General features: G+C 34.5%; 6 protein-coding genes across 12 annotated transcripts; 3 read left to right on the top strand and 3 right to left on the bottom strand.

The window, feature by feature from the left end:
- Positions 1–682: 682 nt before the first annotated feature.
- On the bottom strand, positions 683–8240 carry LOC105458305 (exportin-4-like). 2 transcript variants are annotated; one of them, XM_011703509.1, is made up of 12 exons: positions 8038–8240; positions 6327–6716; positions 5969–6236; positions 5222–5673; positions 4777–5035; positions 4425–4678; positions 3891–4330; positions 2294–2571; positions 2041–2213; positions 1624–1946; positions 1122–1350; positions 683–1037 (listed from the first exon to the last, which is right to left on the bottom strand). In XM_011703509.1, the coding sequence occupies exons 1-12, from the start codon at positions 8086–8088 to the stop codon at positions 741–743; spliced, it is 3414 nt and encodes a 1137-aa protein (XP_011701811.1). In that variant the 5' UTR covers positions 8089–8240; the 3' UTR covers positions 683–740. The 2 variants fall into 2 exon arrangements, with proteins under 2 accessions (XP_011701811.1, XP_011701812.1); XM_011703510.1 differs by lacking the exon at positions 8038–8240 and having other exon boundaries at positions 6311–6397.
- A 386-nt stretch (positions 8241–8626) lies between these two features.
- LOC105458304 lies at positions 8627–10481 on the top strand. 2 transcript variants are annotated; one of them, XM_011703507.1, is made up of 5 exons: positions 8627–8923; positions 9206–9321; positions 9402–9514; positions 9641–9813; positions 9901–10481. In XM_011703507.1, exons 1-5 carry the CDS (start codon positions 8891–8893, stop codon positions 9958–9960), a joined length of 495 nt encoding a protein of 164 aa, XP_011701809.1. In that variant the 5' UTR covers positions 8627–8890; the 3' UTR covers positions 9961–10481. The 2 variants fall into 2 exon arrangements, with proteins under 2 accessions (XP_011701809.1, XP_011701810.1); XM_011703508.1 differs by having other exon boundaries at positions 8629–8908.
- A 1005-nt stretch (positions 10482–11486) lies between these two features.
- On the top strand, positions 11487–13553 carry LOC105458303 (protein FRG1 homolog). The gene is made up of 5 exons (XM_011703506.1): positions 11487–11706; positions 11792–11868; positions 12256–12548; positions 12967–13166; positions 13347–13553. Exons 1-5 carry the CDS (start codon positions 11648–11650, stop codon positions 13492–13494), a joined length of 777 nt encoding a protein of 258 aa, XP_011701808.1. The 5' UTR covers positions 11487–11647; the 3' UTR covers positions 13495–13553.
- A 601-nt stretch (positions 13554–14154) lies between these two features.
- On the bottom strand, positions 14155–18638 carry LOC105458302 (SHC-transforming protein 1). 4 transcript variants are annotated; one of them, XM_011703504.1, is made up of 12 exons: positions 18326–18452; positions 18127–18199; positions 17943–18043; positions 16622–16692; positions 16473–16533; positions 16204–16377; positions 15890–16053; positions 15575–15798; positions 15303–15461; positions 14921–15048; positions 14725–14835; positions 14155–14554 (listed from the first exon to the last, which is right to left on the bottom strand). In XM_011703504.1, exons 3-12 carry the CDS (start codon positions 18039–18041, stop codon positions 14420–14422), a joined length of 1326 nt encoding a protein of 441 aa, XP_011701806.1. In that variant the 5' UTR covers positions 18042–18043; positions 18127–18199; positions 18326–18452; the 3' UTR covers positions 14155–14419. The 4 variants fall into 4 exon arrangements, with proteins under 4 accessions (XP_011701806.1, XP_011701807.1, XP_011701805.1 ...); XM_011703505.1 differs by lacking the exons at positions 18127–18199; positions 18326–18452 and adding an exon at positions 18473–18536; XM_011703503.1 differs by having other exon boundaries at positions 18127–18452.
- Positions 18639–19405: 767 nt separating this feature from the next.
- Positions 19406–22366, top strand: LOC105458300 (guanine nucleotide-binding protein subunit beta-like protein). 2 transcript variants are annotated; one of them, XM_011703498.1, is made up of 5 exons: positions 19407–19654; positions 20873–21081; positions 21409–21615; positions 21812–21922; positions 22006–22366. In XM_011703498.1, exons 1-5 carry the CDS (start codon positions 19546–19548, stop codon positions 22321–22323), a joined length of 954 nt encoding a protein of 317 aa, XP_011701800.1. In that variant the 5' UTR covers positions 19407–19545; the 3' UTR covers positions 22324–22366. The 2 variants fall into 2 exon arrangements, with proteins under 2 accessions (XP_011701801.1, XP_011701800.1); XM_011703499.1 differs by lacking the exons at positions 21409–21615; positions 21812–21922; positions 22006–22366 and having other exon boundaries at positions 19406–19654; positions 20873–21087.
- LOC105458301 (NFU1 iron-sulfur cluster scaffold homolog, mitochondrial-like) lies at positions 22352–24212 on the bottom strand. Its single transcript, XM_011703500.1, has 5 exons — positions 24163–24212; positions 23987–24061; positions 22997–23412; positions 22813–22916; positions 22352–22713 (listed from the first exon to the last, which is right to left on the bottom strand). The coding sequence occupies exons 1-5, from the start codon at positions 24165–24167 to the stop codon at positions 22489–22491; spliced, it is 825 nt and encodes a 274-aa protein (XP_011701802.1). The 5' UTR covers positions 24168–24212; the 3' UTR covers positions 22352–22488.
- Between the last annotated feature and the right edge of the window lie 6 nt (positions 24213–24218).

Below are 24218 nucleotides of genomic sequence, written 5' to 3'. Positions count from 1 at the left end.
TCCTTCTTGCAACACCACATGTTAAAAACTCTTCGTCGTACACTTCACGGTTATTTACGCCGATTAAGGCTTCTCTTCACTCATCACTGCACTACCTCAGATTGTGACGTCAGAAGCGAAGATACACAATAAAAATTCTTGTAAAATATATATCCAAATAGAAATATTATTCAATAAAACATTTGCAATCGATAGAATAAACTTACAAAATATACCGAAAATTATCTTTTTAAATCATATTTATTTTTATATATTATTAATTTGACATAGCTGAACATCTTTTTTTTTTTATCATGCACAATTCACACACACACACACACACACACACACACATTTCCAAATATTTATTAATTAAATAAAAAGTTTTCGGTATATTTTACAAGTCGGTTCTCTCTATCGATTATTAATGTTGTTTTATTGAAACATATTTTTCTTTTATATTTTGTACGAATTTTTCGTCGTGTTTTTCTCGATTCTGACGTCACAAGCTAAGATAGGAGTAGTGAGTAATTAGAAGATCTAAAAACAAGTATTAAACAAAACTAATTTAATTCTTCTACAAATACTATCATTAACTAAAATTCTTTAAAAAAAATCTAAGCGTAAAAACTGTACAGTTGAACGTACAATAAAGATCCAACTTCTCAATAACATATTTAAGCAAGATCTAAATCCACGCATATATTGTTTAAATAAATCTTTTATTTTTGTTTATTTACATTTTAATTTAATTTCTATTTTTACTTAACCATTAAGAATCCTTGTACGTTCACAACAAACTTTTCGAAATTTTCTTTGAACCTCGTTCTTTGAGGACGATCATTTAAGTCTATATTTACGTCTATATTCGCAGTCAGTGCGGTGAACGCATTCGCTAATCTTTGTGCCACTTGTGGATCCGTTTGAGTGGATACGATATTCTGTATGAGTTGCTGATATTGCTCCTGGTAGCAACATATGAGATAATAAAGAGGCAGATTCGCGTTCGTTATCAAATCCGAGTCCATTTGATTTGACAAAATAAGACTTATCAGTAGCTGAAAAGAGAAATTCAATGTTTTAGAAATTCGTTGAATATCCTGAACGGCGCGTTGTGTGTTCAGCCGCTTGTAGAAACTTACGTTCAGAAACGGTGACATTATGTCTTTGCGCGGCTGTCCTTGCGGAATTTCTTTCTGAATATGCTTGGTTAAGACTTGAATTGTATCACAGCAAAGGCCAGCTATCTCACTACCGAATGAGTATAAACCTAATTCAACTGATGCTAAAAGTTGCTGCAGCAGTTTAACAGATAGGTCGCAAATTTTCTCAGGACACATATCGCATACGAACGCTATCATTTTGAAATACCTATAAAAAGCGAATTTATTTAAATTACTAACAGAGCAATGATAGAATAGATGTTATAATGAACATGTGAACTAATTAAAAAATTCTTCAAATAATATTATGAATCATTAACAAAAATTCAAAATTGTTAAATTACACATCTAACTTGTTTTAATGTATTTAATAGTCTCAATCGAGGTTTCAATAAAATTTATTTGTATATATTATAAATTTTATTAATATTAATTGATTCTTCTCTGTTATGTTGTATTGCTAAAATATAATTATACTTACTGCAAGCATAACGACGGAAATTTTAATAAATTCATTGTCATCATAGGCATGATTATATTTAAGCCGTATAAGAAAACGTCAGTAGACGGAACGGGTTTGGCAGCCGGTGCTGCAGATGCAAGTTGGTTGGTTGGTTGATTTACTTCTTGGTTTAAATTAAATATGTCTTTAATTAATAAATTAGTTAATAATCGCATAAGTAACATAATATCCTGAAAGCTGTCCTCTTCCGCGGTCGAGTCTACGGTAAGCCGATGGCTGTTACAGCCAGCATACGTTTGCATCATTTGCATACAACATTCATACACACGCATACTATCAGCCTGAAATAATAAAATAATACGTTGAGATTGAGATTGCAGTGCAAAATGTCAGGATTAATTTCAAACAGCTCATATAAATAATATAACGACTTACATCTGATAAGAAAAATAGAATTTTCGTATATTCATTGAACAGCTCTAATATCAGTTGCACTATATCTTGATAATTATGATACAAGGATAATAATTTTGGAAGTTCGGCTAATATCGGAAAAGTATATTGATACACGGGCGCCACTATCGGACTTTCGGCACCTAGTACCACACCTATATTTAAATAAGAGATGATGATTAGATACGTAAAATTTCAAGTCAAACATAATTTAAATAAATATTTCATATATTACCTATACAAGATTCTAGTAGATCTATGATTTTAACTTTAATCTGTTCTTCGTGGTAGGACGACATGAAGTTGTCACTGGAAATTAATTGTTTGTATCTGTTCTGCAAGGGTTCTAATATCCGCGACCAGTAATACTGCTCGGTATTTTGTAACACGATACCGGCATGAACCACCGCACGCATTAAACCTCTCTTGATAATCGGCGGAAAATTATATTGCTCTTTTGTAGCCAATTCGATAATAAAAGTGAACTGCTCAGACGTCGACAAGCAGGAGGTTCTGAAAAATTTTAATACATTTAAATTTTTAAATCATTTCAATGAAAATAATATTATAACGATTACTTTAACGTGTTAAATCTCGTGTAATATGCAATAAATGCCTTTACATCCTTTTTACGTAAGCTGTAGCATGTAAACGTATTACTTTCTGCGAACATAATTAAATCACAAAGGAATAAGAATCGCGAATTATAAAATCGTGAAGAAAACATTTACATTGTTAAAGCAATCGTAAACGTAATACATTTGTTAAAATACACGATAATTTGTCTAGGGCACGCATATTAATTTTTCTGAATTGAATCATGTATCAAATTAAAATAGAATGATATATTGAAAGCAAAATGAATGATTTTGAAAAAAAAAAGTTACAAAGATCATTAGAGAATCAGAAAGATTTGGATGTAGAAATGAAGAGCGAGATAGTAGACTATGGTAACCCCTTTGAAAGCTGGAAGGCACGAAATAAATAATCTATTAAAAAAAAATCTTTGATGTTTAAGCAGATTAATATAAGATGTATGTATATCTTCAAACGTAACACAATTTTTTAATAACGTGATATATGAGATACAAAGTATTCATAAGATTTGTACTAAACTTCAAGAAAATAACATATTGATGAAATTTGAAAAGCATTTTTCCATTATCACAAGTTGAACTTCGAATTCGAGACGCGATCATGCATTAAATATTTGAAAGTCGATTTCATTAAATCGAGTTTTATGGCTACCGATAAAAATTAATTTCATTTTAGAATTAATTATAAATGAATTTTTTAAAAACATTAATATTTAAGAACTTAATTATTAGAATATTGAATGCAGATAATTTGAAGTTGTACGAAATGTCGGTCTTAACCCAATTTTATGTTGAAGGAAAATGCGGCCGCAGTTATCAAGTCAAAAAATACATATAGTCGAATATACAGTCGAAATTTGACAATGTAGAAATCTTATGAGACGTTCTATATACATGTTTTACTTCTCAGTATGTATTCCCATTAGGCATAAAATGAGTCGAGTTTAATAAATTTATCGCTCTCATGTAATTATAATTTATGATCAATTTTTGCCGCGCAAAAGCGGATATATATAATCACCTACCAGAAAACAAATGCCCCATATTTTTTTCACAAAATATCATCCAGCAAAATCCATAATCCGCGGATTCCATCTGGAAGATTTTTCATTCTAGTCAAGTTCTATTCGAAACTTAATTTGTTAATTGTTAATTTGTACGGAAAAATCGGAATGTTGTCCCTAAACAAATTATTAAATATAACTACTGCAGGCACACTTTGCGCGTTATATTTACCTCGTTCGCGAATTAACAAGAGATATTAATAACTTTATAGTATCGTCTATTAGCGCCGGTTCGCTTTTGAAAGCGTTGATGTTGCAAATTATCTTGTCCAGAAGAAAATTCATCGACCACGATGCGCCGGGGCTGTCGTCGCCAAAGGCATGCAAAAGCGTGGTGCTTAACTCGGTATAATAGTCCTCGGTTGGCAGAAGATAGATTTCCGACCATCTGTGTAAAAACCATATTATCGTGCTGGTCAACTCGGGACTGAGTATACTCTCCAGGTGCAACGATATAGCAGTTTTCTCAATGGTGCACAAACGGAAAATGCTCGTGATTAATCGAATGACTCGATCGATCGAGGCCGTGGGACTGCTTATGTCAGCCTGGACATTTTGCGAGGACACTAAAAACTCCAACGTACGATTCACGTCAACGTTTCCTTCTCTGGACTGAAAGCAAAAGAGAACATGTACAAAAAGAGATTTAATACCATTTCCGTTTTCCCCCCCAGAGATGTAAAAGTTGCAGTAAATCTTTACAAACCTGTTCCATACTGCATCGCGTAATGTCCAGGGGTATTAATGCAGTTTCACCCTCCGATTCCATGCAGAGTACGTGCCCTGTTATTAAAATGAGCCAATGCAGATCCTCGTACAAGTCATCCATAGAGGCAGGTCGCGACGATTCATTTTGTTCGACCAGTACGTTAAGATTATCGCGCAATTTGTGTATTCGATTTTCAAGCAATTGCGCTAACAGAGGTAACGAATGATTTGGTACTTCTCTACCGAAGTTACCTAGAATTATATCGGACATTTGCTAATATTGCCATTGTCGATTCGCGTAATAAAATGCGTTTTAGTAGACCGACTGTAATAGACTGTTCACTATTTACCAATTATTTGTAACTGCTCCTTAAATTTAACTTTGTCATCATCCTCCACATCTGCTACTTCCTCGCTAAGACTTTTTCCACCGACGTTTCTCACACCCTCCGGAGATGACAAGTGACACCGAAGATATATATTAAATATCTGAATAGAGCTCTGCTTATAAAAATCTGATGGAAATATATACGTTGAACATAACATGCACGACCATACTTCAAACATGTGTTCCATAGCTTCCATATATAGGCAATCATCAGCACGTATCTGGAAATATTACAAAACATTAAATCTTTCTGTTTTCTTTTTATATACCCAATATCTATATTAATATCTATAGATTGTAATTTCATAAATAGATACTTTACTTTTTCATTGAATATTTTGGAAACATTCGAAAATGATCAAATTTAACACAAAAACAATAATAAAATATAAAATATAATAAATTACCGATTCTTCTTGCGCAGCACATTCTATAAATAGGCATGTTAATCTTGTTATTTGTTCCATAAATGACTTGTACAAATCTTCGGGAAGACTCTTCAATGAGCTTTGAAAGAAATAATTAATCTTCCTTATAATATTAGTAATTCCGTTTGCCTCTTGATCGCTAATCTCAATACTTAATACGAGCTTCAAAAATCTCTGCATGTAATTCGTCAGGTACTGCACTTTCACTTGGTCCGCATTCAGAATTTTACCATGCAAGCTCGCCAGTTGTATCAGACAATTCATAGCGTGATGAGCCAACTGCGGATTGCTGCGCACCTTCCAATACAGTGTAAAAAATAGGTCTAATATTGCTGGATCTAGTATCACGTCTTGCCACGATGTATGTAACCTCAGTGGCGGGTTATTTCCGGATTCATACACTTCGCACATGCTTAGTAACCTTCTGGGTAGTGCACTGGAGTTAAGGTATATATATATATAAACAATTGTAACATACCTACAAATATCTATCTCTTTTACATGTATATCCATATGAGTCTTCATATCATATTCCACATTTAATAAAATGTGAAACATATTCAAATTTATATATCATTGTTATGCCACACTTAATAAAATGTGAAACATAAATTAAATGAAATATAAGCAGCAAAAACTAATTTTTAGCCTCTTCCAATTATTATACAGCGTATTCATGTCAATAAGTATTGAAACTCAAAAAATGCATTAATAAGAAAAGGATATAATTTGCATAAATAAATCCCCAGACAAGCATACTCTCCACAATGGAAAGTAAAGACTTCACGAGGGGTAATGTCGATTCGTCGAAGTCCTTCTTGATTAATTCACCGAACACTTCAATACAAAACTTGAAAATCTTCTTCATATCGCTTTGCTCAAACTGTTTCTTCTCCTTAAAGTGAACTTCCCACGTTAAGCCTATGTCAGATGATTTAGCAGTCGTTGCATATTCTTGCAATATCGCAGCTAAAATATTGCATCCCAAAATTTGCTGGAAACATAGGGGTAATCTTATTTTCCGCTTCCTCCTCCTTCACAAGACAAAAACAATCCCAATGTACTTACTTCAATATATACTTACATTTGGTAAGTTCCCACTCTTAATTAAATTCTCTATTTCATCTATTATTCGACTTCTCTCCTGCCCAAAGTCGTCCACGCTACCTCTCTTAACTATTATTGCAAAAACTTGGAGTATTTTCGTCCTAACGTACGGCGCTAACGTAGGCTTGCTCATAACGTAGTGCAACAAATATTGCCTCAACGAAGAGACGTCGGACTCCGACAGGGTGGACCACTCGTGTATCAGAGCCGTCTTTATCAAGCCGGCCGTCTCGAACAGTATATAATCCACCGAGCATAATTCCAAAATCTGCTGACACAGCTGATACGGCGACTTCGTTTTGCGAAAATTTAAGAATACAGTTTCCGCAGATTGACGCTGCTCTGACGAGATTAGATTCGGGGGCGCCTAGAAGTAATACGCGAATACAAAATCGTTTATCAACATTCTGTAGTTTTATATACGTTATCGTCGCAAAACTCATAACCGTTAAAACTCAATTTCACCAGTTGAAACTAGTTTTAAATTTAATTGAAACGAGGTCCATAATTGTACTGTCCACATAGGTTTTCGATTTTACGTCTAATCAATCATTCTAGTTTTAACTAGTGAATTCGGCTTTTAACGGATTATAGAATATTTTGACGATAACATATATATAAAAGTGAACGTAATAAATATATTTTTTTTATATCATCCAACAAATCTTAGGCTTAATATATTAGTATGTATTCAAAACATCAAATCAATATTTCTCGTCAATGATAGGAAAAGTACTTAATTGTACATAATCAAATTTATTATTAATACAAATTCAAAAACAAGGGAGAACGTTCCATTTTGATACACAATATATTTCCCTTGACCTCACACTTTGCTAACAAATTGGCAAGACATTTTACAAAATCTGCGCAGTAAGCAAAATGTTAGAGGTGTGCTAGCAGCAACTTGTCAGCAAATTTGAGTCAAATATTGTGGTAAATTGATATCAACTGTTAATTAAGCAAAAGTTAATAAGGCCATCGGTTGAAGAGAATCTCAGCAGAGATTGAAAATTACTATCGAATCAAGATAAAATTGACAAACAGAGGAATGAAGTAATGGAGCTTCACGCAGTCGATACTTGTGTCGCAGGTAAACAACTGTTGGCACCTTGTTTGTTATAATTAGGATCGCCCATCGCCTCAGTTGACAAGTTTCCCTTTCGCGGAACAAATCGCCTTTCCTCGAAGCGGTAAACACGAGAAATTACGTAACACGCGGTGGAGTGCTCCAATACACTTCGAAAACAGTTTTGTTTTGCTCCGCCTCGTACGACACGTGCGCTCGTTCGAATCGTCCGTCCCGCTCGCGGCGAAGTTCCTCAAATCGTGCCTCGTCTCTTCCCTTCCCCGCGAGATGCGCGTGCCGCGCGGATGTGTACGCGTGAAATTCGTTGAATCTTGAGAAATCACGTAAATAGGTCGTGGCTCGCGGAAATCTTAACCCCCTCCCACCCCCAAAAAAAAAAAACGGGATCTCGCAAACATAAGCGAAAGCATCCCGCGGGCACGACGAAGCGCGCAGTTTCCTGCGGACAATTCCACGCTCCGCGTGCGTCAGTAATACGCGTCAGTAAATCTCACGGGAGTCTGTGAACAATCCCCCCGCTGGACCGGTTGTGCTCGGGCGAAATTTCGTTCCCGTCTACTCCAAGGGACAAACGCGTGAATTCAACGGCGAGACTCACCAGGACGATTTGCGCCGCGGCTTCCAGCTCCCTCAGGATTTCCTCCGCCATCTCGAACGAGACCCGTTTATTTCAGTTTATTAACTCAATTGTACGGACAAATAAACAGACGGGCACCACACCACACACGGTTGTGTACAAAAACGCTTTACCTCAAAAATTGCACTCGCTCGGCGTCACGTCTGAGGTTAGGTAGCTTCGGTAGATGGCGAACCCTCCTCGCCGTTCCGCCGAGCGTGAGACGAATTTCTGGGCCGCGTTCCGAAACCTTGCCTAGGCGTGTCTAGATATCATTTTATCCTTGTTTGACATTCGGCGAATAACAAGGATAACGTATGATTATACCGTGAACTTATAACGAAATATATTACTTTCAAGAAATAAAATATCTGTCAAATTCGTATCCTCGCCGCGAATAAGAAACAGCTGATTAAGCGTTTATTATAATTATTTAAGAGTCAAGTCTTGCGAAATCTAATTCTATAGGATTCTTCGTAAAAAAAAAAAGAAATAAAAAAGGTCTCATGGCAAGATATTTTTTCTAAGAAACAAAATATTGTATTTGCAGAGTGCAGGAGCGTAGAAACCAATCATAACGAAGAACCATTTGAGCTGCTTTGCTGAACGTGGCCATTTCATTTAATGCGCATGCGCGGGCGTTTTTGCGCGCTCGAAAAACCGATTTGTTTTGCAAGCTTACAGCTGTTCGTACACGTTCGTACACGTTTACGGTTTGGTAGGATCCACGGGATCGACAATAAACAGAAATTGTGTGTTTGAACTAGATAACGCATTTGCCGCAGCCGATTATTTTCACATCTCCGAATTTCCTTGGATTATCGAAAGTAGCACGATGGAATTGTTCAAAACGGTAATTACTGCTACAGTTAGTATAATTTATCTCTTTTACGCAAAGCTGACAAAACTTTTAAAACGTGCGCATTTCTGCAATATTATAACTGAACGTATGCATATATTGTAACCAAAGTGTAAATAAATAAAGTAACGAATATATTTTAAAAATGTGGAGAGAAAGTAATTAAGTATAGTTGAGAAATAAAATATACATTTTTTTTTTAATGAAAATGGAAAGTGTACTTAAACAGATTGCGAATAAAATAGGAAAGGAGAAGGCATATGGGTGTGTTAAATTTTTTATTTTCAACAGGTCAAGGACAGAAAACCTTTGCACGTACTGCAGCCAGCAGCTACCGACAAAGAAACTTTGGTTGGTGCTGATAGGATTTTTAAACCTATCATATCAAAAGAAGCAAGAGCGAAACAGTAGGTTATTCTTTTATAAGTATACACTGTGGCATTAAAGAGGTCACAAGTACAAATTGTAAATGCAGAATGTATTTTAGGAATGTAACAGAAATCATAAAAAAAGATGCTCCTAAAAAAGTGACTAAGAAGAACAAAGCTATCCAGACTGTGCGAGAGAAGATAGAAATTGAAGCGGAAGATTTAACGTCAGGTATGCCCAAAAGAATTTTTTTTTTTTTCCTTTACTTTCCGAGTTCTTTTAATGTAATTTGATAACATTTTTAATTCGGATTTTATATTAAAAAAAATTGCTATCAAAATGTTTATTTTGTTGCAGACAATCCTGGTGAAAACTATTGGCAAATCCTGGCTGAAAGAAGACAAATGGCACTTGTGGGCACTTTAGAGGAAAATAAAAAACTTGTGCAGGATATTGAAAGATTAGAAGAGGAAAATCGTGTTTACAAAGAAATGTTGGACGAGACAAAATTACTTGTTGAAGTACTACAGGTAATGTGTTTGCCCATGTACTGCACTGATGTATTTCACAGCAAATCATAATCAAATTATTAAACACGTTATGTGTTTTTATTGTAGGAGCAAATTGAAGATGATGGGAACAATGTGAACAACTCGTTAGATGACAGTACTCTTTAATTTAAGAGTTGAACTTCTTAATCAAACCTAAGAGAAAAACTATATGATTACTCTGATAATTTATAAGAAAATATTTATCTTGTATTATAAACAAAATATTTATTTGCGTATTCACACATTCAACATTTTAAAGAGTAATGTAAGCAAACAAATGACATTTATGATAACATTTTTTGTTAGCATAATTATTTAACAGTTATATTAATATCACAAATTGTTGGCCATTAAAGTTAGAGATACACACACAAGTAATATACAAATACATGGTTTGAGATTATCAATTTTTTAACATGACATAAGGACAACGGAAATTCGAGATCTTCTGTTTTCTTAATTATCTGACACAATGAAGAGTAGTCGTGCCCGTTACGACAAAATATATTACGAGTGTCAAGTGAAGTTAAACCAATGTAATAACGTAATAATGCGTATAATTGTCAACAATTATTTAACGACAAACATCTAGAATTAAGAAATTTCTGTACACTTTGTATGTATAATAAATTTTTATTTTATGATAATTATTGATCCAATGTCTTAAATATTGAAATCAATTTATGACTTATATACTTGCACCAGGTATAAGCATAGGTCAACTTGATATTGGTGGTCACTTTGGAGAGAATTAAGTGTTTTTGTAGCTATAGATTTATGAAAAGGCTACTTTATTTGGGACTAGAGTCAGTAAAAGTCTTTTTCAGATCTCTCTATAATAGGGAATAATAATAATGATTTTCTGTTATCTCAAGCCATCGAGGTATATGTGGGTTGAAAAATTGAACTTTGGTCCAATCAATAATTACCAATCGGTCATTTTCATAATGAGCATATGTCATCCTACTAATTTCGGAAATTTTTAATACTTTATTGAAAGTATTAAAAAGTATTAAAAATATATCATCAAAAGAGCAAGTGTATGTTTTATTAGAATATAAAATGAGAGATCTAAACTTAATTAATTGATCTCTTAATTGACCAATTGTAAATAATAATGAATCATATATGATGCTAAATATATGAGATTATATTATACCAGAAACGTTCTTTTTTTTTTTTATGTAACATGTTAAAATAAAAGATAATTTATTGCATGAGAAAAGTCGTTAGATATAATTATATGTATTATAAAATAAAATTATAAATTAAAATTAGTTTTCAATTTTCACAATGCGTACTGTTCGTATACGCGTATGTTTTATCAGAATATAAAATAAGGGATCTAAACTTAATTAATTGATCAATTGCAAATATAATTATGATGCATAAATATATGAGATTAATATTAAATACGATTCATTTTTGTAACGTGTTAAAATGAGGTGATTTATTGCATGAAAAAAGTCGTTAGGTATAATTGTGTATTATACAAAATTATAAATTATAATTAGCTCTCAATTTTCTTGCTTTCAATTTGTTCCGATTGTCCACATCGTCAATTTGGACAATTCAGCAGGATTTTCTGATTGGTTGATTCAATAGGCAATCGATCGCTGTGAGTGGCAGCACTGGCCAACGCGACCGACCGTTGTGTTGCGATGCAAGATGGTCGACGGAACCTGAAGAAAGGGACGCTCTCGCATATTATTTGTTTATAGAAGCTGTTTTTGCGTTCTGTGCGAGATTCGTGAGTCAAATTTATTTCCTCCGTGCGGTTGATATCACGCGAAAGTTTAAAGAGCATTAAAAAATGTCGGAATACGAAAAAGTACGGACGGGAAAGTTAGTGCTGAAGGGCGAAAAATCAAGGTACTTATAACCTTCATTCTTTCATCGTTCGGAACTAGCTATTTTATTCATATTTCTTTATATATATTTTATTCATTCTTTCCAGACCAAAGAAACGAAAGTCTAAGAAACAAGAAAGAGAACAGGATGTCACGGTGGAGGATAAAGATACTCTTACTCATGGTATTTGTTTATTAATTTTTTAATAAAATAAATGTTAAGTTTAGATCCCTTGCTCTAAGTACACTTGCTCGTTTGATGATGTATTTTTGCGTAAAACTAAAGATTTTTGATCACCACTCTATGCTCTAAAACAAGAAATGCTAAAAGTGATGTGTCTAAGGCTAGAAAATCTATCCAACGAAATAAAGTCAATACGCTAATTACTGATATTAGAACGACAAGAGATGATTTCTATTTTTCAAAACTTTGCTTTTATCCAAAGACATCAAGTGAGTGTACTTTTATCAAAATCTAATTGTAAGATGAGGGACTTAAAATTTACATTTATGAAATTTTTATCTTGTGTGAAATATTTGCAACGTATATAGATAACTTTTCATTCTACAGGAGGATGGTGGAAGGTTAAGAATGTAACTGAAATTACTGGAACAGTGGCCATCGAATTTGGGAACCAAACTTACATGAAAGCGCTCGATAATGGATTGTTTACTCTTGGGGCACCGCACGCCGAAGGAGAGAGTCCGTTGCCAGAAGAAATATTAACGGCGTTTCCCATAAGCGAAACTAAGGTTGCGTTGAAATCGGGATATGGGAAATATCTTGGTGTTGATAAAAATGGCGTCGTTATTGGACGAAGTGATGCAGTTGGTTCTATTGAGCAATGGGAGCCAATTTTTCAAGTAATTTCCACATGAATATAAAAATGAATATTAATATTTGCCTAGAAATTATTTTATGTGCAATTTATAAATATATTTTGTTGGTCTTTTTCAAATCTAGTACTTGTATTTATATTTGATTTATATATTTTTTATATTTTTATGTTTTATATTTTTTATTTATATTTTTGTGTTTGCCTGTATATTATCTGTTAATCAAAAAAATTTATTAGATAATTCGAGAGTCTATCAACAGAGAGAATTAAAGATTTTCTGAATATAATTTTATTTTATGTTTAAGCAAAAGGTAAAACATGGATATTAGTACAGATAAAATAAAACAAAAATAATTTCAGTCTCATAAATTACATAAATTTTTATTAGAAGTAAGGATATTTTTGCATTGCTTTTTAAATATATTAATTGTCTTGTTTTCCAGGATGCCAAGCTCGCGATATTAAATAATACTGGATGTTTCATGTCAGTTACAAATGAAGATGATATAGTTTGCCAGAATAGGACAGCTGGTTCGTCAGAGTTTGTTATCGTAAGAAGTATAATACAACGTTCTCAAAGTCCTAGTAAAGAGATTCCAAAAGAGGAGCAAGGTTCACTAACAGAGGTCGAAGTAAATTATGTGTGAGTATTATATGCAATTTTATCAATAATCGTATAATTATATCATTATTGAGTATTCAAGTTTAAATTTTTTATTCAAACCTAAGTTTGTATTCTTTAAAAAAAATTTACATTTATTCTAAATTAAACCAAACGTTTAAAATTTAATATTTCTAATATTAGCAATATTTAATTTTACAGACGAAAGTTTCAAAAGTTTCAAGATAAAAAGTTAAGGATAAACAAGTCTGATCGTTCCGAATTGGAGAAGGCGAAAGTAGAAGGAAATTTGCATGAAACTCTATTAGATAGGAGAAGTAAAATGAAAGCTGACCGTTATTGCAAATAAATTATTACGTCACAATATATTGTAAATATATTTTAAATAATGTAAATAAATTGTAAAATTTTTATTTTTGCTTAATTGTTATAAAAACCAATTTCAGGATAAAATTTTTTTTACTTAAACTGAAAATTTGTACGACTTATGCATAAAAATATTAAGCACTAAGATCCACTTTAATTATGTTTGCGTTTTCTCATTTTAGTTTACAAATCTTTTATTAAATATTTTATATGAAAATTTATCTAGTTTTTAAATATTAATTGATATTATATACATATATGCGAAGCGTATCGAACAAAAATATTCAACAATGTTAACAACAAAAGCAATTATCTACACCAATGAATGATGACATTGAATATGCAAAACAAAAATACATGAGAAAAAATAGGGTTCTAGCTCATGGTTTTCTTTATAATGTTAAGATTGATGAAATAGAATGGCAATAATGGCAACGTACTGCATGAAATTACATTTATTATAATTATTTTTGCATGAAATGGGGTTGCAACAATTCGATATAAAAAGCATATTCTATATCTAAAATATAGTTATATATAAAATTTCTCTACATATATAAATCTTACATAAATCCAAAGTTATCAAATTAGATATCGGAATATTTTATACAAAAAAATCGGAATGTGCTTAACTCTGATAAATTATAGAAATTATATTACTTTGGCTAGGTTGGCACTTTTTATAAGGAGATTCACAGATATAGAGATATTCATAAATCATCTATTCATATACAATAAAAAGATACTACAAACCATATATATCTTTCGTATGAAGTTACGACTGATTTTAAAAATATCACAAAAAGCCAAGACTCGCCGAAGATTTTCACCATGCAAAGATATGCAAAATAACTATTCGGAAATTCTTCGTCGAGTCTGTGCCCTTAGTCATTACTCAACATTTAAAATCAATAATTCGTATGCCTGGGGATGGGGTAACGCAGTACTAGGACACTGTCGGCCGATATAATAGGCAGCACGTTGTCACAGTGATGATTCACTAAATGACTTACGCTATCAAATACACAATCTTTTGTACGAACCTGTAAATCAAAATTTATGCCATTTTGTATGAGTAACATTTATTAAAATTTATATCTAGAAAAATATTTAAATGTAGATTTACAATCGATAATTGTTTTAGAAATTATCGATTGAAAGCATTAATTTTTACATTAATAATTTTGTTATAAAATTTTTGTTTTATACTTACGACGCCTTCAGGATCAATTAGCAACAAATGTTTTGGGGTATTATTATTCATTCCAGTCAGAACGTATTGGCCAGGAGAACCTTGTGACTCTCGAACCAAAAAGTCGCCATCCTTACAAGATAAAAATAAAATAGCAAAGATAAGTTCGCGTCAGATGACAAGAGATTTTTATATTTTGTAATATACATATATTTACTCTAGTAAGCATGGATTCCGCTTCAGATCGACTAACACTTCCATGAAACCAAATTTCCTGTTTCAATTGCTGTTTCTGGGATCGGGGACTTAGTCTGTTCATATCTGATATTGCAGAACTGAACGGCTCTGTAATTTATAAATAAAGCTCGATATAAGTATAATAAATTATAAATAAATAAAAATTCACAAAAATTTACTTTTAATATTACACTAATTCTCTTTATGTGAAAATATACTTGAGACTGTAATGTAATCACGACATAAACAAATATAAAATTACAACAAAATAGGCTTGTAAAATATTATTTTACAAGATTTTTATAAAAATAAATTTTGAATCTTTGCCGGAAGAGACATTTGCAATAAAACAATTCTCTTACGCATATCAAAAACGTCGAAAAGTGATGCTGGATCACGATGATTGTCTCTGTTTGCAGCTATGACACTGTCATTCACATAATTGTGCTCAGTCATTATATTTAAATTCGTTGACGGGGATACAGTGCTATCTGAGTTCAAATCAATTAGGTTGCCAGTTTCTGTGGAGAAAAATGATGAAATAGAGGAATAAATAAAAGACATTTATATATAAAAATTAGAGTTAAATTATCCAGTCTATCAGTCTAAAAATTTTTGATAAAAGATATATTACCTGCCAACTGCTGATGTCTGTCTGCAGCAGTTGGGAATGAATCGACTGCAATACTTTGTACGTGAGTGCGCGACGCATGATTTTGATGATGCTTCAGATTAGGCAATGTGGATGCTGTAGTAGGCAAAGGAGGTACTGGCGGTGGGCCAATATCGGGCGGTACCTTCCCTGGCAGATCATTGTAATAATCCCTGTCCATTTCTCTAACACCGTTTAGTACAGGGCTGACACAAGTAAAGAAAAAATACGCAAAATTATAAACAAATATCGTCACGACTCTAAATCTAAACAAACATCTATTTTTCTAGAACTTACTGCAGAGAACTTGGTTTTGTAAGAAACTCTTTAAACCTGAGCTCGAACGCTTGTCCAATAGTAGATATAACATCCTGAGCTAAACCACCTGTACATTCCAGCACGTAACATGCACGCCACTCCTGCATATTTTTAGCAACGTATGCAACGAAATCCAATATTTCCTATTATAAATAAAATATAATTTCAGTTTCGAAACAAAGAATATAACTAATACGTGTATTGTAATGAATTTTATACAACTATATTTCATACAAAACTATGGAAATAAAATGTACAGAGGATAGTAGCCAGTGTATGTATATGCTGTTTACCGTATCACCGCCTGAAGCAAAAGATATACGTGGCATATCATGTTTCGCAATAATGTGTCCGGTTTCAATATTAGTCAGGGATAAACTGCAGCTACTAATGGTTAAAGTAATATTAGCAGCGGTATGCTCCATGCGAGGTTTATCTGCTATGGCTCTCAACACCTTCCTGTCAACCTGTTTGTGAGAAATTTAAAAAAAAAAAAAGAAATTGTAGTCACAAACATAATTATATATTTATGAACATAATAATTTTCTGTGAAATCTAGTACCCTTCTCTTTTTGTCAGCAGACTTTAATCCGGCGGCTTCGCAAACTCTGTTTATGCATTCTCTAAAATAAAATAAAGATTGATCGTCGTATACTCGAAAGTGTCTGCGGCACTCGCAAGTTTGTAACTCATAGTGCTTGATAAACTTACTTAGCTACGCACGAACGTGTTTCAAAATCTAAGCTTTTCATAGACGTGTATACTTCAAGACATCCAATATACTGCAATGTAAACAAAGATTAGATATGAGACAGTGTAAAGAAGTTTCATCAACAGATTACTTTTTTTCCGATACTTGTAATTAGTGATACTTTCGAGGTAATTTTCCTATGCTTACTGCCCTTCCCTTACCACTTTCATCTCTAATAGCTAAGGTGTGACGCTTTACACTCAGGGGACATTTGCGCTTCAAGAGTAATAGGATCACATCCCCCTGAAGCTTTAATAAAGTAAATCTAAGAACTCATCACATTAAACTATTTAAAAGAAATATTATAAATATCAAGAATCTTATAAATATCAAATCTATTATTATAGAATTATATAGTAATAATATATGTGTGTTTGATGGGAATTTACACAATACAGAAAATTAAATATAAAAAAAGTACATCTTAAATAAAATATAATAAAATATATAAAAAATAAAATTAATTTCAGTTTTAATTATTAATAATATAACCGCAGAGAGAAAGAATAAAATTCAATGAGGATCATGAGAATCAATTGCTATTAAAGTATGAATATTCCTTATATAGAAACATTAAACCTTTAAACCATTAAAAACTTCAAGCTCCGTTTTGAGACTCTTTTATCAGCTTTGTTGCTAAGAGAGATATATGGCTAATAAGGAAGGAAAGTAATAACAGAAATTTCCTCAAAGATCAAATTAATTTCAAATACTGCTCCATTTTTACACGTTCATTAAACACAGAATGTTATTTTTAATCTTTCTTTTTTTATAAATACAATCCAAAAATATATCAAGTATATGGTCTATAAATATGACAATCACCATAAAACAGATTAAAAAGTACTCCTTAGAAATTAATAAAAAATTTATATATATAAAATATATAAATATAATATATATACTTATATATATAATAACTAACTCTTTATCTATATATAAATACATATATAATTTATATATAGGTATACATATAATACAAATTAAGATTCAATATGTATATTATTATATGAATCCAAAACTAAAATTTGACTTCTAAACGATATTAAGCTTGTATTAGAAACATTTCAAATGGAATATTAAATCTAATCTTCTTCTTTCTAACATAATGTGATAATAAAAGCTTTTGGAGCAACATTTCTGGCCATAGAATATGGCAAAATTTAATTGTTTACCTTTACAACACTCTGTGCAATTGTAATTTATATATTGAAATTTCCATGAGATTTTAAATATTAATCTATTAATATATCTTGAACAAAATTCATATAGATTACATACCTTCACTGTATAACTAATTCCTTCCTTGCTTACTAGATGATCCGGATGCAACCATCCTCTGGCTGGTTTACTGATAAAACTACTGCTACCTGCGGCCATTGCTAAATTGACAATTAAATACAAGTGTCATTGTTGCATTATTTCCAGATAAACATACGTGACCGCTTGACTTTGAGCTAGATACCTATTTCCTCGCAAAATTATCACTCCCAACCGTTTACGAACCGTTCAAGAAACAAATATACATCCCAAGAATCCTGGAAATATCACATCGAGATATTGTTCGAAATGTATTAACAATATGCAAGACAATAATAAGTCTCGCCGAAGCTTAACATTAACTTTCACAGTAACGCGGCTGCAACGTCACAATTTAACGATACCTCCACGACTTTCGAGAAACGCCGAGGGCAGGAAAATACGAAGCGTTTTTATCAAGCTCAAAGTCAATGCGAGGCAAAAGTGCAGTGCACGAGGCGAGAGACGCCTAGATGTTTGAATCCGTGTAAATCACGCCCAGTGCCACTAACTTTTTTTTTTAAACTGTCAACGCCAGATCGCGATCGGTCTGTCGCGCCGAGAACACTCGGTGATCACACATTACCTGAACGGAATCGGGATGGAACGGATCCACCGAACGGATTCACCAGCGATCCGACCGTTAAATTAATTGGTCAACGACACGAGGAGTTGTTCATCGGCACGAGGAGTGTCTGGCCGCCGAACGGATCCGACTCGTCACCGATGATTCTGACGAATCTGACGTCTATCGAGTGCATGGGAGAATGGATCATTGACATATACCCACCATAGGCGTGAACTAGCGTGCTGCCCGACCGCTCGACCAGGCGCACGTACGCAGCGATTTAAAATTCGTCTCTTGATGCGGCCGTTTGATTGGCCGGATCCGACGGTATGCCCCAATTGGCCGCAATCATCCGAATATCAATGAAATATCGTAGGTACGTTCGTATGAAACCGGTATCATTTTTGTTAAGCGTGGGACCCAATTGCCCATGTCGTCGCAATTGGCCGATTTAAAGGCTACGCTCCAAAATTTTGCTTCTGAGAAAATTTTTATCAAAAAGCTATAGTTTACGTATGTTATAGGTTTTTAGAAAAATTTTCCTCAAAAGCAATTAACGTTTTGGAATGTAAAATTTTCTGATTGGTTGGTCTAATGGAAAAAGTCCAGTCACGTACTGATCGCTGCGATTAATTTGCAAAGTGATTAAACAGAGCGCTCTCAATGTTAATTAATGGAAAAAATAATTGACGTTTTGACTTCTTTAGTATATAAAAAAATGTTTAAGAACAGGATTTATAATTCAATATTACAAAATTATTTCAAGTCCGATCTTAAATAGTCCAATTACCCGATCGCCTCGCTCGGCACGTCAAGTGCGTGAACCAGACATTAAGTGCCGTTCCGCAGTACCAGGCGGTGCATCTATGTATTTACGAACGTCGGCCATAATTGAGTGGAGCGGCGTGTTCGGCGTGCCGCTCGTTCCTTTTGCGTTTGTGCGTTGTACGGTAGACGAGGTACGTACGGAGTAATCCGTTTCGATCGGCAAATTAACGTAGCCGGGAGTGATTCAGAATGACCGAAACTCTACAACTGAGAGGCACGCTTCGCGGTCACAATGGATGGGTCACGCAAATCGCGACGAACCCGAAATATCCGGACATGATATTGTCCTCTTCACGTGGCAAGTATCGCCGTACCGCGGCCTTACCTCCTTTCTTCCGAGTCCCCCCTTTTCTTCATGATTCTACAGCGAAATTGTGATTCTTTTTCAGTATTTTAATTCGCTAATATATTCGCTCCATTTTTTTTACTATAATTTTGTCGCGCTACTAAAAACACGATTTAATTTAATTGGTAAACTTTACGTATCATGTAATTGATGCAATAATCCATCTGTTCGTTATTATACCAACTAAGAAATTAAGGATGATTCTGTCCAAACCTTGAACAACTGGCCGTATTAGCTTCAGTTTTTAAGTGTAGGGATCAGATATCCCCCCCCCCCCTCTAAAGAAGACCAAACTTTGAACAAAAACCTAGCACATATATATAATTATATACAAAATATCTTTACATAATTTATATGTATGTGCTAGTTTATTTTTTCCAAAATTCACGGGTTACAATTTATCTCATATTCTTACTTATACTCTCCAAATTCTCTAATTGGTCTTTTATGCAGAGTTTCGGACCCACGCCATTCATTTAAAAACGAGGGAAGTGATTTTTATCAAAAAACTCAACAAATTCTTAGCAAAATGGACCATCCGGACCCCATAAAGTTACTAAAAAAATACCATGTTTTATTTTTAAAAATCGATTTTTGCTTTAAATAGCTCATTTCCGTTTGGAACCGGAAATTGAAAATATCACCATTTGATAGAGTGTATTTGATTTACTTATCAAAATTTTTGGCTTTTTTTATAAAGATGACTTCCCTCGTTTTTAAATGGGTGGCGTGGGTGGTCTGAGACACCTTATGTTGTATACCAAGGCATAGGTATAATCTGAGGGATTGAACACACGCATGTGACTCTCAGACTATAAATTGATCACTGTATACAGAGGCACGCATCATCCTATTAAAAAAGCTTCTATTCTCAGCATATTAAAATTAATTTCAATTAAATAATTCCTATGTACTACGTCGTGGCAGGCTAGATTGCAATATTTGCTATTCTAATTAATTTAATTAATAGAATTGCTTGCTGCAAAATTTCTAATTATATTATTCATTTTCCTCAGTTAAATCTTTTTTTCATTGATATTAAATAAAAAGTTATTTATCCATGTTAATAAAGTACAAGTTTTGCTGATTAAGTTAATTAAAGTCGAAATTAATCCTAAATTCTTGAAAGTGATAACGGCGTTTTATTTATATCATTATTTTTCATTCTAGATAAGACTTTGATCGTATGGAAATTGACTCGTGACGAGGCTAACTATGGTATCCCACAGAAGCGTCTCTATGGCCACTCGCACTTCATAAGCGATGTGGTCCTTTCGTCCGACGGTAACTACGCTCTGTCCGGCTCGTGGGACAAAACGTTGCGCCTTTGGGATTTGGCGGCGGGCCGTACGACTAGACGATTTGAAGACCATACCAAGGTGTGACTTCGCTCTTCCGCGTCACGACGATGCGCTTTCTTTATTTCCTTCATAATAGAGATAGAAGAAAATTTTCTCATATTACGATGGGTATCTCTTCATAATATGAGATCTTTTTCACTTGTGTTTATTACGATGGAAAAGAGACAATATTCGCGGGAAATGTACTGAAGCTTTTTTTTTTATTTTTTTTTTACGGAAAAATAGAAGAGGTAGGCACTGATTAAATCGGTGACACCGTAAGTATCGATCCGATATTTACAAATTGCAGGACGAGTAATACGCAATTGTTTTATTGATCATGAGTTCGGTTTCTGTTGAACACAGGACGTTCTGAGCGTCGCTTTCTCCGTGGACAATCGTCAGATTGTATCCGGTTCGCGCGACAAGACGATCAAGCTGTGGAATACATTGGCCGAGTGCAAATACACCATTCAGGACGATGGGCACACCGACTGGGTCAGCTGTGTGCGCTTCTCTCCGAACCACGCGAATCCCATCATCGTCTCTGCAGGCTGGGATCGTGTTGTCAAGGTGAAAGATAAAGCTTACATTAACAAGATTTATGAACGTAATTGGTTGACGAGCATGATGGATCTTTTATGTTTACACACACATGATGCCTATGAGTGTTTGCGGATATGGGACTGACTTAAATGCTATATAATCTGCTTGGAATCGCACGATGGATTTGTCAGTAATTTCAGCACAATTCACACGCTTGTTGCAGGTCTGGAACTTGACGAACTGCAGACTGAAGATCAATCATAGTGGTCACACAGGGTATCTGAATACCGTTACGGTATCACCTGACGGATCACTCTGCGCATCTGGCGGCAAGGTGCGTATCACATTATATGAAATATTCTATCTATCGTTCAAAATACGTTGATCGTATGAATCATATGTCGATTCTGTTCGCAGGATTGCAAAGCTATGCTGTGGGATCTGAACGACGGGAAACATCTCCACACTTTGGACCATAACGACATCATTACAGCGTTATGCTTCAGCCCTAATCGTTACTGGCTGTGCGCCGCGTTTGGACCGTGGATAAAAATCTGGGATCTCGAGACTAAGGAGATGGTCGAGGAACTGAAGCCCGAAGTCGTGTCCGCCACCAGTAAAGCGGAGCCTCCTCTCTGTCTGTCCCTCGCGTGGTCCACCGACGGCCAGACGCTGTTCGCTGGCTATTCCGATAACACTATTCGCGTGTGGCAAGTTTCTGTTTCTAGCAGATAAATACTTTGTAATAAAAACTTAAAATCGATTCTCTTCAACATTATTTATAAGTCTTGTTATTTACAATTAAACGATACATAATATACAATGTCTACGATGTACAGAATCACGAGATGACGTGTGTAGGTCCACTATCGTCCTGCAAATCGTTAACTGCAATCACGCCTACTTGTCCTTACTCTCTTCTAATTTGTTAACCTTGTGCTCGAATTTTTGAAATTCTTTCTCGGCGATCTTGTCCGTCTCGTCCTCCACTTGTATAACCCCGAGTACTTCGGGGATGTAGAACTGCATCATGTTTTGCACGCCGTTCCTCAATGTTACTACCGAGCTTGGACAGTTGGTGCACGAACCTTGCATCTTCAGTTTCACAATGCCCTCCTCGAAGCCCTGTTTTCGATTATAAAAAATATAATGATGCCATTACGTTCGAGATAATGGATAGATGAATCGGTCTCAAATCCTAAAATTCGGGCGAGAAACACTTGCCATAAATACAATGTCACCACCGTCTTCCTGCACAGTGGGGCGTATTCGCGTGTCCAACAACTCCTTTATCATCTGAACAACCTCGTCATCCTCCGCATTAATTTCTACAAAAGCAAAAAAAAAACGATCAGCATTTCATTTTCCCTCGGTTCATCTCGTGCGAAAGTCGAACTGTGAACCGTACGCGTGTCCGCTGCAGGCTGAGAGGTTTCGTCCATGACTGGCAGTCCGCTCGCGAAAAAGTCCATGATGGTGGCAAATATCTCCGGCTTCAACAGCTTCCACTCCACGTCCTCGTCGAGTTTCGTGACCGTGATGAAGTCGGGCCCGAAAAATATCGCCTTCACTCCCTCGATGCGAAATAACATTTTCGCGAGCGGCGAGCAGTACGCGTCCTTGGCACTCGGGAAGTCCTTCGTACATCCCTCCCCCAATACCGGTACTCCTGGGACAAATTTTAGGCTGTTCGGGTTCGGCGTGTCTTGCGTTTGGATAAACATGCCGCGTCTCTGTTGGCTTTGTATCAGGGGGCTGCGTTTAGAGGACAGCGCGCCGACTGTTCCATCGCCGTGTACGTGCCTGATGCTAACGGGGAGAGCCCTGAAAATAACATGCATAAATAATTAAACTGTTTTATTAACTCTCTTCTCCACAAAAAAAAAACAGATATGACAAAAGTTTTTGCAAAGTATCTATTGCAAATTTAATTCGCAGATTGCCAGCAAAAATCTACTAACAGAATACAATGGCAATTTAATTGAAGAAATTCGATTAAGAAGAATCTGCCATTTTAATCACTGAAATGATACAGCTTTTATAAATAAGAAAATAGTAAATTCCATTCAATTTCTGCTGTTAAAAATTGAACACGAGCTCAAAATGCAGATAAAAATGATACTAATTTGTTGCAATATTCTGCGCGAATCTCTCTCTCTCTCTCTCTCTCTTTCTCTCTCTCTCTCTCTCTCTGCTGACAAATCTCTAGCTAATATTTTGCTTCTGCCGTACTTTCGTATTTTGTAAAAACAAATATTATGTTTCATCGACAAAGTTTATAATAAATACTTCGCCAAATCAAAAAATTTAACTGATCATAGAGATCTTTGTAATACAGATATATGCAGAGAATTTTTCATATGCGTGGAGAGAGAAACAACAAAATTACAAGCCTTACGTTGAATATTCTTGCGACAATGACATCCTACTGACCGCAGGTACATCTCGCTTCACAAGAAGTTTATTGGATGTCCTGTAAAACGTATATGCTGTTTACAAACTTATCACATCTGTCAGTAGAAATATATACACAGTGAAAGTGTATCCATTCGATAAAAAAAATCAATCACTCACTGCATGCATTGCTCGTTCGTTAACGTTCTATACAAAGCCGGCCGGCTCGTATGAAG

Source organism: Wasmannia auropunctata, unplaced genomic scaffold (assembly GCF_000956235.1).
Source record: "Wasmannia auropunctata unplaced genomic scaffold, wasmannia.A_1.0 LD334548.1, whole genome shotgun sequence".
Taxonomy (NCBI): domain Eukaryota; kingdom Metazoa; phylum Arthropoda; class Insecta; order Hymenoptera; family Formicidae; genus Wasmannia; species Wasmannia auropunctata.
Note: the sequence above shows the minus strand (reverse complement) of the source record. Positions and strands in the feature narration are given on the sequence as shown.

Bases quoted from the DNA above. Each gene is read 5' to 3' on its own strand.
- LOC105458305 (XM_011703509.1), bottom strand. From the start codon at position 8,088: ATGGCGGAGGAAATCCTGAGGGAGCTGGAAGCCGCGGCGCAAATCGTC. The intron at 6,237-6,326 runs GTAAGTATATAT...CTATGTTTCCAG, and splicing joins AGAGTGGGAACTTACCAAAT to CAAATTTTGGGATGCAATAT. The intron at 4,331-4,424 runs GTTTGTAAAGAT...TTTTGCTTTCAG, and splicing joins CGCGATGCAGTATGGAACAG to TCCAGAGAAGGAAACGTTGA.
- LOC105458304 (XM_011703507.1), top strand. From the start codon at position 8,891: ATGGAATTGTTCAAAACGGTAATTACTGCTACA. The intron at 9,515-9,640 runs GTATGCCCAAAA...ATTTTGTTGCAG, and splicing joins AGCGGAAGATTTAACGTCAG to ACAATCCTGGTGAAAACTAT. The intron at 9,814-9,900 runs GTAATGTGTTTG...TTTTTATTGTAG, and splicing joins TACTTGTTGAAGTACTACAG to GAGCAAATTGAAGATGATGG.
- LOC105458303 (XM_011703506.1), top strand. From the start codon at position 11,648: ATGTCGGAATACGAAAAAGTACGGACGGGAAAGTTAGTGCTGAAGGGC. The intron at 11,707-11,791 runs GTACTTATAACC...CATTCTTTCCAG, and splicing joins CTGAAGGGCGAAAAATCAAG to ACCAAAGAAACGAAAGTCTA. The intron at 13,167-13,346 runs GTGAGTATTATA...TTAATTTTACAG, and splicing joins GAGGTCGAAGTAAATTATGT to ACGAAAGTTTCAAAAGTTTC.
- LOC105458302 (XM_011703501.1), bottom strand. From the start codon at position 18,041: ATGGCCGCAGGTAGCAGTAGTTTTATCAGTAAACCAGCCAGAGGATGG. The intron at 16,693-17,942 runs GTATGTAATCTA...TTTACATTGCAG, and splicing joins GAATTAGTTATACAGTGAAG to TATATTGGATGTCTTGAAGT. The intron at 14,555-14,724 runs GTAAGTATAAAA...TTTGATTTACAG, and splicing joins TAATTGATCCTGAAGGCGTC to GTTCGTACAAAAGATTGTGT.
- LOC105458300 (XM_011703498.1), top strand. From the start codon at position 19,546: ATGACCGAAACTCTACAACTGAGAGGCACGCTTCGCGGTCACAATGGA. The intron at 19,655-20,872 runs GCAAGTATCGCC...TTTTCATTCTAG, and splicing joins GATATTGTCCTCTTCACGTG to ATAAGACTTTGATCGTATGG. The intron at 21,923-22,005 runs GTGCGTATCACA...TTCTGTTCGCAG, and splicing joins TCTGCGCATCTGGCGGCAAG to GATTGCAAAGCTATGCTGTG.
- LOC105458301 (XM_011703500.1), bottom strand. The intron at 22,917-22,996 runs GTACGGTTCACA...TTGCTTTTGTAG, and splicing joins TCAGCCTGCAGCGGACACGC to AAATTAATGCGGAGGATGAC. The intron at 22,714-22,812 runs GCAAGTGTTTCT...AATCGAAAACAG, and splicing joins GTGGTGACATTGTATTTATG to GGCTTCGAGGAGGGCATTGT.